The sequence below is a fragment of the Bactrocera dorsalis genome, chromosome 1, assembly GCF_023373825.1.
Source record: "Bactrocera dorsalis isolate Fly_Bdor chromosome 1, ASM2337382v1, whole genome shotgun sequence".
Lineage (NCBI taxonomy): Eukaryota > Metazoa > Arthropoda > Insecta > Diptera > Tephritidae > Bactrocera > Bactrocera dorsalis.
In genome coordinates, this window is record NC_064303.1 from 3693183 (window position 1) to 3705805 (window position 12623).

The 12623-nt window shown below is 34.3% G+C and overlaps 2 protein-coding genes across 12 annotated transcripts in view; one reads left to right on the top strand and one right to left on the bottom strand.

Moving 5' to 3' along the window:
- The window catches only part of LOC105232477 (protein sickie), a 396183-nt gene that overhangs the window by 83916 nt on the left and 299644 nt on the right, over positions 1-12623 (bottom strand). For all 11 annotated transcript variants that reach the window (XM_049446863.1, XM_049446861.1, XM_049446862.1 and 8 more), the window contains 2 exons: positions 2756-3126; positions 2499-2650 (listed from right to left, as the gene is read on the bottom strand). In XM_049446863.1, coding sequence (XP_049302820.1) covers positions 2499-2650; positions 2756-3126 — 523 coding nt within the window. The remainder of the gene's footprint in view (positions 1-2498; positions 2651-2755; positions 3127-12623) is intronic.
- On the top strand, positions 5064-8459 carry LOC105232395 (chitinase-3-like protein 1). The gene is made up of 4 exons (XM_011214056.4): positions 5064-5214; positions 6750-7206; positions 7272-7519; positions 7577-8459. The coding sequence occupies exons 1-4, from the start codon at positions 5136-5138 to the stop codon at positions 8308-8310; spliced, it is 1518 nt and encodes a 505-aa protein (XP_011212358.3). The 5' UTR covers positions 5064-5135; the 3' UTR covers positions 8311-8459.

Here is a 12623-nt window from a genome sequence, read left to right on the forward strand (position 1 = left end):
GAAGAAACATAAAAAAGAAATAACGTTATCAACCAAAGAGTTGCCATGCAGCTTCATTTAATTATACTCCACTACATTTGAATGGAGTTTTGCGCTTCATTGCGCACAAATAAAAAGTGAATTGGTGTGAGCCACAAAATCGACTACTTTTTTAGCGGCAACAGACAAATTTTTGTAGTTGTTTTTATAATTTGTTTTAATGGTATATGCGGGGAATTAAAAAAGGTAAAAGAGAATATTCTTCAATATAAGTATATATGCGGGCAATAGTTGCAAACTTTTAAGCCAAATCGTGAAAATCACGAAACATCGTCAACTAGAAAATTGGAAAGAAAGACGAAAAATGTCACTAAACATTGTTATACACTTACACATGAACAAAATAAAGAGAGAAAAGGGGAAATTACAATTAAACGACTGTCTATGCTACGATAAAATTACAGATTTTTTAACCTTTCACTTGCGAATCGAAGTTTTGTCGGCAGTTTGCATGGCATGCCAGTGACAATGTGATTTTAATTGACACAAAGAAATCAATGAAATACTAAAAATTAATGAGATTTAAAAAATAAAGTGTCTAAAAACAGTCGAACAAATGCCGAGGGAAATTATTTTTTACGATGCTATTGTTAAAGGCATTGGAATAACTGTTTAAAAGTTAAAGAGGAAATGGCAAAACAAAATTTTTAGCTAACGCCTAAAAGTGAGCTATAACTATAAAAGAAATTAATATAAGGCAGCGCGCTGACGAAGTAAAGAGTCGTCAACCAATTCCGATGATTTGTTTGTATAGTAAAATATATGCTAAATTAATTATGTAAAACATTTTGCATATACATAAATTTTAAAAATATTTTTCATAAAATAATTCAAATTTTTTGTTATCTCTAAAGATACTGCAGTCATTGCTAAATATGCAAGTTGAAGCCATTAGCAGGTACATATTTTTTATATTTTTATTCAAATATAGGCGCTTGAAAAAATGGCGACCACTTGTCAACGTAACGCTATCACGTTATTCCTAAGATGTGCCTCTTGTATTTTGACTGCCATTTCGTGCTTCCTGATTTTTATGCGCGTATTTTTGCGCATTTGCCAGACACATTTTGGCAGCTTGTCAAAAAAGTTAGTACAAGGACTGAGATATAAATATTAGGGCGGGTTGATTTACAAAGAGTCAAAGAAACGAAAAATCGTGAATGTGAAAAATGTTCTGTAAAACATTCTGAACAAATTTGCTTAAGAGACTAAGAGTATAAAACCAGTTTCGGGCCAGCGATTTTTAAGGCAAAGTTCTTTACAGATTATAAAAATTTGTGCCACAGTTTTTGAGAATAAGTAGATGCATTTTAGTATTCTGTTTATTATTTTTCGGAATCGGCCAGATCGGTTAACTTTTTCACATATCTGCCAAACAACTGATTATTCTGATTTTTTTGGCTCGAAACCGATTTTAGATTTATAGTGTTATAGTGTCTTAGTTTAGAATGATCCCTAGAATATTTTCCGCCGGTGTGATTTTACAAAAAAAAAGTCGACCCGCTCTAATAAAAATATAATATATACATATATATATAGGGGAACATTTGTAGGAGAAGGCTTTTATATGAAAAAGTGGCCGTAATTTTTATGTTGCCTGCGCGTCTGTGATTTTTTGTTGACAATCTCTGCTGGCGGAAAACTTTTTCCATTCCGAGTTGGTTATCTTAAGTAGGCATTGACAGACAGCAAGTAGACGGCGTTGATATGCAATAAGTGTGAAAAATATGTCTTGCGCTTTTAATGTAAAGCGCAGTGATGACTACGGTGTTGAAAAGTGTGCTTGAAGCTTAAAAAAGTCTGCGAACTTTTATTTGCAGGCATTGTTGGTGATAAGGTGATAAAAACAGGTATTTGACAGCCGTAGATTTTTAAGGACATGTGTAAATTTTAAATTTAGTTTAAAGGGCTTTATATATGTATGTTGAGACAACAAATTATTTTAAATATTTGTTTGTATAATAAAAAAAAATAATTTTTAAACATTTTTCTTTTTATCATGATAAATACTTATTTGTGAATATCAAAGCTCCAAACCATAAATTGAATATTTTTATGTTGAAAAATCATTTCGAAACATTATTTTTATTAGCCTTGCTAAATTTACCAGCTTCTTCATTGTTAGTTGCATACGCTTTATCAACAGCCTAAATGTATGCAACATTTTCTTACGTATGAACTGCGGGATTTACATTGTGAGCACATAAATTCAATATTAAATGTTTTCAGTTATCTTTTCACTTACTATCGCTATTTCTTTCAGCTACCCGAATATCATTCCGGAATATAGAAAAATATTGAAGAGTTGGCCTCAATATCGAGGCAAATTATTTCTGGCAATTGGAAAAATCCAGATTTTAACGAAACATCCTATAATATTATATAACTTCATAATTCAACACTCCTCATAATAATTATTATATATGTATAATCATTAATAATAATATGCAACTACTCACATTTGTTGACAGTTGACTGCTCAAGCTCAGTACCTGTTCGCGCGCATCCAATAATTCACGCTTTAAGCGACGTATCTCGTTCGCTTGACGCTCCTCAGCTGAACCGTACAACGAACTGCCACCGGAGAGCAACGATGCGGCGCTGCCATGCACTAAAAGTGAATAAAAATCACATGTAAATATATATAATATTTGCTAATAAATGGACTTCAGCATTATTTTTCATTAAATACGCCATAAAGCACACAAATACTCACCCTCATCATTCTTCTTAGGATATGTGAGACGGTGACCTGCCACATTGGCGTTGGCGCTGCCCGGCGCTCCCACCAGGCCGACCAGACCAGGCATGCCGGCTGGATGTGTGGGTGAGAGTGTGCCACCGAAGCCGCGACTAATGGGTGTGGGTGAAGTCGGTTGACTCCAGGCCACGGGGGCGCCGCCAGCACCCGCCGTTGGCTGTCCAGTGACCTGTGACATTGCTGCCGCTGCTGCAGCGGCCATTTGAGCTGCCAACGAGCCATTTTGTGCGGTTATTGTGCCCACAGGCAGGCAGTAGTAGGGTTCGATTTCGACATCGGGGCCGCGACTCAACATCGAAGGGTACATTTTTTCCGATTTGGTGGATCTGTAGAAGAGAGGGGAAGGAAAATATACTTATTTAATAATGAAGTATATTGTTGAGGTGAATATTGTGAGTATATTGGAAAGCACACCGAAAGCTTGATGAAAGTTTAAAAGCTTTAAAATATTTGAAATAGTTTAAGCAGGATAAAGTATGCAAAAGAAGTTATATAGCGATAAGAAAATAACGCTAAAATATTAATATACACAATTTATTTAATTATAAAATTATGTTTATGTAAATTGCTCATTTGTTGGACTAATTCCTAAAATTAAAAAATAGCTTAAACCAAACCTTTAACAAATACCCACAAAGCTTCTACATATACCAGCGTTCGTGTGATATTTATACTTCTATTTAGGCCATTCTGTCTGCAATCCAGCTATTTTTAGTGAAAATCTTAATTTCCGTTTGTCGCTTACCGCAAAATCGGTAAAACACAAATAGCCAACTGAAGCGTCAACAACTCCTAACTCAATAAAGCACACACAAATGCATGCACATTGCTTCACACGTATATTACCGCCAACAACAACACTTTACTCGAAGCAAATTGCATAAAACCGTAGTCTGCTTTTAGGTGCACGAAAATCGTGCCACTTTCAGACTCACCAGAATAAACCGTAGTTTGCAGCAATTACACAGCCGCACGCAGGCTGGTGTTTTCAGAATTGCATTTCCAACACTAGACGATTGCAAATTTCCGCTTCGTGCCACTCACTTAACGAAACGGCGCAGGCGGAAACTTGCATGGTGTTGGTAGCTGATGTATTGGCGGTTGGTGAGTGGTAATTGAGTGAGGTGAGTTATGCAAATTTTTTTGTAATTTTTTTTTTTGCTTTCGTGGGAACATATTATATATTATTAGGGTAAAAGAAAGTAACAAGTAATGAATACTTCAGTAAAGGAATGTTGTTTGTTTATTGTAATATAAAGAAATGTTATTTTGTAGAAGGAAATGCTTAAGAGGAAATGTTTAACTTAGGCTGAGCAATGATCGGAGATTAGTTGTATGGTGGGGTAGTTTTGAGCATGTTGTTTTAGTAGGAAACTAGTTTTGACTGTATTTAAAAAAGGTAAGGTAAGGTTCGTAGTGATACCAAGACTCACTCACGAAGACCTAAAATTTCGAGCGGGATGGCCGTTAGTATTGCTTCATACTTAAATATATGTTTATGACTTCTAATCGGTGATATAATAACAGTTAGGACTTTTTTGTTGCTTCACGTTATTTCCTTATTCTGAACTGACGATCGCAAAAATTTTTATATTTTGGAAAGAAAGTGTGTTTTCTTCGAAAAATATTTCACTTTACATATTTTATTCTATTCTCTGCTCACTCAAATGCAGAGAAACACTTCTTCTAAAGCAAGTTTCTTGTTAAACGACTATTTTATTGATTTTGGTGTGTCAGCTAGTGCATTACTGATGTTATACTACTTTGTATTATTTATCTATTAAAATAAGTAGAAATATTACGAAGTGCAATGGTAAAAAAAGATTTTTTCACATTTTACATTAACTTCAAACTTTATTTCTCGAGAAAAAACATTTTCTTCGTAAAATATATGAATATATATAGTACTCAAGAGTACCCAAGAGCAGCCATTAGACCCTGTAGAAAGCAAAAGTTAACAACAATATATGCGTCATACGAAAGTATGCAAGTGTATGATGTTATTACGGTATATTTATCTCAGTGACATCTCTTTTATCAATGCATCAATGCTCTCTTATCAGTTAACGGAAAAGGTTTGCCAATATTTAGCTTTCATTGTGGCATTCTGGTGTCATTGAAATTTTGTTTTGCGTTTTTTGCCAAGCGGCAAATAGGAATTATTGAACTCAAGTGGGGATTTTATTTTGTAAATAAAGAAGTCTGCCTTTCGCAAATATCGATCGACTATAAATTATCAGAGCGCCGCGTTTCTACGCTTAGTAATGATCGAAGAACTGTCAAACAGCAAACAACTTGAGCAAAGTGAAAGTGTGACAGTGTGAAAAATTGTGAAATGTTCTTAAAAGTAATTGTGCTGGTTTCACTGGGTGTGCTGTTGCAACAGAATGGATGCGCAAAAGCGCAAATTCGAAGTGAGTTAAGAGTTGAGATGAAAAGAAAATGCAATTTCAGTGTTATTTAAGTGGATAAATAAGTTTTTTTGGTCCTTCAACAACATACAAGTGCATTTAAACTGTTAATTCTTCATACCATCTGAGTCAAAAATTTTAAAATTGTAATTTTGTTCAAAAAAATTCATTATACGGCAACATAACCATAAAGGACTTCAATTCACTAGTGAATCGACAAATAAAAAACAATACGTTTTATGGATTTTCGAAACCTTCTTTAATTTAAATTACGTTTTAAATAACTTCTTTTCTGTGCTTAAAGAGAAAATGGGGGACTAGTTACTTTTGAAAATTTGGTGTTTATTTATTCTATAATAATTACTTCGTTGAAAATTAGTACCGGATTACAAATAGTCAGCTTTGAAAATATTTTTTTAATATTTTTGTGCTTTTAGGGATTTATTCAAAAATTACGACTTGCCAGGAAGATGTTTTCAGACTTTGTTAATTGATATAAAGTTCTAACGCCAGCTGAAAATTAATTTCTTAAGGCGAAATTCTAGACTAGAGGCATACATTTCAGATAATTTTTGAAGTGTCGTAAAAAGAGCGTATTTCATATTTATACCATCCATTTTTTATTGATCATTTATTAATATTATAATAATATAGAAAAAAATCAAAAAAAAATCGTGAAATTAGAGCGGTGTCCTCCAAGCAATCTCCAATCAAAAAGAAAAGTTTTAATCTAGCATAATGTCACAATGATTGAAACTACGGAGAAGTTGAAAAAAAATTGTAGGAAAAGGCGGCTACCTAAAAAATATATTTTTTTAATAATTTTTTTAACTTTTTTAAATTTTTTTCTTAATTTTTTTTTAATTAAAAAAAAAAATGTTTGTTTTTAATTTTTTTAAGTTTAAATTTGCTGATATGTTTAGTTCTGGACAAGTTTATAAAAAATACTGTCCTAAAATTTGAGTATATTGGTCTAGTATATCATGAGAAATCGTTGGTACTCGTTTGAAAAAGTCAGTTTCAAAAACAACGGGCTTAATATTTTAAGTAAAACTAAACCGACCAATTTTAACGACACTAAACCGGCTGTAACTTCGAAAATAATTTGAATTTTGAAAAATCATTTTATAGAGATAGTTTTTTAGATATTAAGATGTCCTAATATGGAAAAATTTTCTAGACTATAAAATTCATGACACTAAAATTAAGATTAAGAATACCAAAAAAATATATAACAAATATAAAGAGACATGCTTTCAAAATTTAAAAGAAACCTATTAAAGTTACCCAAAAATAATAGCTACACAAATTAATATAAAATGCAAATAATGCAATTTTTAAGTAGGTGAAGCTCTTTTCAATTAGACCCATTCATGTTTACACATTTAATGATTATGCTTGCAAACGAAATCAATCAACATAACACTAACAAAACGATATGAAAAAATGATAAAATTTTTTCACTTCATTGTTGTTATCTTTTTATTGCACTTCAACATTACATGCACACCGTTTTTCGCGCCTATCTTTCCTCACAGAGAATGTTGTCTGTTATCACGGCACTTGGGCCACATATCGGCAATCAAGTGGCAAATTCGACGTGAATACCATTGATCCCTTCTTGTGTACACATCTTATGTATGCTTTCTTTGGGATTGAGGAGAGTGGGGATTTGCGCATTATCGATCCATATTTGGATTTGGAGGACAATGGCGGACGCGGTAATATACGTAAATTCAATGCACTCAAGCTTCAAAATCCCACGCTGAAAACACTAGCGGCGATCGGCGGTTGGAATGAGGGTTCGGCGAACTTTTCGATCGTAGCAAATGATCCGGAACGGCGTAAGCGATTTGTGCGCTCGGTGGTGCAATTTGTACAGCGACATAGTTTCGATGGTGTCGATTTGGATTGGGAATATCCGAACCAGCGACACAATTTGGACTATGATGATAAGACTAACTTTATAACGCTGCTGCGCGAACTGAAAGCGGGGTGAGTGGGCGTTGATTTTTTACTGAAAATTATTGTGATTGAAATCTTCTTTAAATAATTTACAGCTTGGACCCCTATGAGTATTTGCTCACTGCCGCTGTAGGCTCCTCAGCCGAATCTGCTTCGAAGTCGTATAATATAACGGAGATCTCAAAGTACTTAGATCTTATCAATGTGATGGCATACGATTTGCACGGTCCATGGGATCCGGTCACTGGCAATAATGCGCCACTCTTTGCAGGACCCAACGATACTACCGAGAAGAATAAGCAACTGAACTTGGATGCCATAATGAAGTATTGGTTAAGCGAAGGTTTGTCTTTAAAAACTTTTAGTTGTTTTCATGCATTAATTCATAATTTGATTTCAGGTGCGCCACGCGAGAAACTAGTGGTTGGCGTACCCTTCTACGGACGCTCTTTCACACTCTCGGATGCGGAGCAACACACTGTCGGTGCACCACATTTGGGACGTGGCCTTGCCGGCCAATACTCCATCGAACCGGGCTCAATAGGCTACAACGAGCTCTGCGAACTCATGCAAACCCAACCTTGGAAGGAGGAGTGGGATGATGCGCAAATGACACCGTACGCATATATGGGACAGCAGTGGGTGGGCTTTGAGAATCCGCGCAGCATTGGCCTGAAAGCGCAATATGTGAGGGATAACGATTTGGCCGGCGTGATGTTGTGGTCATTGGAATCTGACGATTTCCGTGGCACTTGTGGTGGCGAGAAATATCCGCTCCTGCAAACTATCAATCGTATACTCTTCGATGGTCACACCGCAACGGGTCTAACGCAAGCAGTGCTGAATTCGGTGGCAGAAACCATACAGCGACCTGCGGCGGCTGGTGTTGTGGCGTCGTCCGCTGTAGGTGGACAACAGCAGCAGCAACAACAGCCAATAGTACCCGATCCGCGTGGCAATAGTGAGTGTGGCAGCGAGGTTGAAGGTTACTTGCGTGATACGCACGATTGTGGCAAGTTCTACTATTGCCAGCGCGGTGTTAGCTACACATTTAATTGTCCACAAGGCTTACAATTCGATTTATCAACAGGCAACTGCAACTACGCGCAATTGGTGCAGTGTAAGGGGATTTGAGAACCAATAATAGAATCGAAGTTATTTTTACACTAGTTACCTATAGTAGGTGTCGTGTAACGGGAATATGTGTTGCATACGAAAATCAATTTAAGGTGTATTATTTGAATAATTAAATGGGCATAGATATATGCAAATATATAAATATATACGTATAAGCATTTATATTAAAAATTTGGTTTTTTTTTGGAGAATAATTGTTTGTATATTTAAAGGTTTTCTAGGTATCCAGTAATAATAACTGTTACCTAAATGATTTCAAAATTAAGTGTCACAAATACACAAATACTTAAAAGGGTTTTAAATATTTTATTGAGCTCAGAAAATTAAACAAAAAATAGTAGATGACTAATCTCGAGATTTTGCTACAAGAATTATTTCCTTCTACACTTTCTTTCTCTATTATCTCTCAAATATATTATTCTTAATTTCCGGCTGGTATTTTACTGCCTTAAAGCCTAAACCTAACCCTTAACAGTTGTCTCCATAAAAAAACTTATAACTATGCATAAATTGGAATTTCACGCATAATTCACTCACACCGAAATTTAACTCTTAAGCAACAGTGTAATATATAAATGTTTAAACTTATGTACGTGTGTCTGTTAGTACGAACGTAGACTTGTATCAAGCGTGCCAACAAATTCTTAGCATACTTTTAGTTGCATGTGTAATTCCTAAGTACTTTAACATTGAGTGGGGTACAAAAAGTATCTAGTGGAGGCATTCTTACAACTAATAACGGAATTCACGAATATGAATTGTAACAATAGTTTTGTACTTTTAAGAAATATGGAAAGAATTAGGCAACTAAATAACTTAAAAACTTTTAATACCCCGAAGAGGGTGTATTAAGTTTGTTACTGGTACACAGAAGGAAACGTCGGAGACCCGATGATTTATAAATCGATCGGAAATTTTCCACTCGTCCTTTTCTCACGAAGAAGCTATTCATTTGACAGAACCGCCTATAATGCCACTTTAGCGTACAGTTGTCATACGAACTAAACGATAGGAATTAAGTTTTTGTAAGGAATGATTGCGTTTGTGAAGGGTGTGTGTTAAAGAAACTTGAACGATAATACTGTTTATTGATTGTAGGAAATGCCTACCTAAAGCAGGACACCAGATTCGCATTGGCAAGACTACGCTGTAAGCATTTGGGGTCTCAATAGTATGATACATTGGCGGAAGTATCGTCAGTGACGCCGCAGAATCTGTTAAAATTCGCGTCAAGCGCATCCTAAACAATGACTACTCCTCTGGGATTTAGCACGTGAACTCCATCTGGTATCGCAAAGGACCAAACTGGTCTATGCGTGGCTTATTGGCCTGGACCAGCTTAACCTAACCTAACCTAACATGAACGCCTACTTTGCTTAGAAATGTAAGTGCATTTTGTAAATGTTATCATATATCTAATACTTGGCTAATGTTAAGGATGTATATATTATTATTTATGATTTTTTGTTGTTTTTGTTTCAACTTTAAATTTTGCATAGCTTTTAAAGTCCATACAAAATTTAAGGAAATTCTGCTTGATAGCACAAATGAGTAAAATCAGACAAATGCAAATAATAAAAGATTGGCGCGCACTTATAAAATAATAGAAAAATATCGCTTCATCGACAATGACCATATTGACAGCGCCATCAAATGCGAGCGCTATGAAAATCATACAGACGCACACATACACATAAAATGCCAAGCCACATTGCAACCAACCATGCAATCAGCCACTCAAGCGAAGAGCCAGTGTCCAGTAGACAGTTGCAGCTAACACACATTTTGTTTGTGTAAATACTTGCATTCACAGTTATAAAACTGCAATGTGTGCAAGTGGGTATGTGTGTTCATCATACGCCCTGCTGACGCTGTATGTTTTCTTCTGTGTATATGTGCGGCCATGAATCAATGAATGCTGCAGCATTTCATATTTGCATGCAAAATGCCATTAGTGTCAGTATAACAGACACACATACACACAAATAAAAATAATAAATATATGTATAAAACCATGTGTAAATGTGTGTTAGTAAAGACAATGAGGTTGTGTGTGTGTTTGTGCACTTGGCAGACATCAGACTGGTCATCCGGCGACAGTTGCATCATATTTGCTGCACGACTGCTAATTTTCTGCCTTCATTGCGTTGCTTCACACAAGTTCACATTGCTGGGAAGTTATTTGCATTCCCATACATATATATTTACATATGCACACACATAAGCACAGCAGTATACTTTCGTAGCTGCGAAAGCTTTGCACATCCTTTAAAAGTATGCTTTCTTTCTTTTGTCCGACACTAAGTAACTGCTTCATATATTTTATTGCTTGTCGTGGTAATTTTACTGGAAATTATTACCACTAGCAGATTTAAATATGCATGTTCACATAAACATACACATTCGCAATAATTGGCATATTTCATTTCCATATTTTTCATTGCCCATTTTATTTACTCGGCAATCAGTACTCCTGATGCTGATGCTTTATTTTCGTATGAATAAGTATTCGCAGATGCGTTGTTATTGTAGTCCTTGAGTGCACTAAGGATAATTTATGTATATATTATACTATGTATGAATATGCCTTACAGATATGCAAAAACTTTTCAGGAGGAACGAGTGAATATTATTATAAATAAAATTTATAATAATTAATTAAATAAGGAATATAATAATTAATAAGGTATTAATAATAATATCGCGACACACAACTTCATACATGAAGCGAACTGTCACACTTTAATTTTAATTGTTATCAAAGTCTTCACCTTCTTTCATTTTCGACAAAACGAACCAATTTATTTTTCTCTCAGACACTTATAAAAAAACAGTTAAGAGAAACTGTCTTATTTTATATTTATATCATTCTTGAGCATTTTTACAGCTTGTTGAACTGAAATAGTATAACATGCAACTTTTTTCTATTTTCTATTCTGAGGTAGTATACATGTAGTATCATCATCATCTTGTGGGTCTACTGAACAATTAAGGGAATATTCTTAAACGCAACCACAATGTGTGTTTGTAGAGAAGGAATCATATACAATTTCGTGAGAAATTAAAAAAAAAATCTATATTTCATATTTTGAAAGGTTATGCCTTTACAAATAACATGATAAAATTGTATAAAATAAATTCCAAATATATTTTGTGTTACAGTCTTCAAAATTGTATCCGCGCTGTGTAGTCAACTCGATCGATTTTTAAATGAGTTTTATAAGAAATGAATCATTTATGTTTGTTTAAGTGATTACTTGGAGACAAAAAATCTCATCACTATAATTTTTTCTGCATGTTCAAATGACCAAAAATGTTTAGAAAAAAACTCCGCCTTGTTTTTTAACCGCTAGTGCCGAGAATATCTACTAGTAAGACATTTTTTAGATTTCATTCACTGAGAAGCTCGAAACAACTGAAGAGAATCTTTTCTTTCTATAATTTTTTCTTAAAAAAATTACTGTTTATTCCAAATATAACTATAAAGAGACAATTGATATAGAAAATTGTGCTTCTTTCAAAAGGTCTTTGTAGATACATTTTGAAATTTTTGAAAGAAATTATTCTACTCTGACGTTACATACGAGTATAGGTGGGGCACCCGTCAGTTCCACTAATAAGTTATTATATGAGGTTATAGCACCAACCTTTTGGAAAAATATATTGCCGATTATGGATATCATTACTACGAATTCATATTTTAAGAACTTTCGAAAGAAAATACTCAATACATTTTGTAAAGTCTTACTCAGGATATATAAAAAATTACATAACATTTTGATAACAGCGCCATCTATTTATTATATAGAAAAGGAAGACCCTAAATGAAAACGAATCCGACTTTAAATACAAGAATGCGATATATATGGACCACAGCAAAGTCTAGTGAATTATAAGAGAGCTCCTGTAAGACCACTGGCATAAGTAATAATCTGCTGTATCATAACTACCTTTTATATACTTACTCAAATATGGTCACAATATTTATTAATAAATCGAAATTTGTGTTAAAAAATTTTAAAATTTTATTTGTGAGAAAATTTAAGTAATTAAGGGGTTACATGGGTTTACGGGTTTCAAAAAATCGATTTTTTTATTGCCTTATTAAATTCTACAAAACCTCTAGAATATTGTTAAAAATTTTCAAGTTGATCTGGAAAATAGTTTCGGTGATACAGCCTTGAGTAGTTGTGCGGCTAGCTAAGCTAAGTGCAGCGTCTTTAAAAGCGTTTTTCTCGAAACTTTGTTTTCGAAGTCGGTTGGCAAGATTTCTAGAGAACTACTCAACTCTCTTCACGAAATTTTGCAAA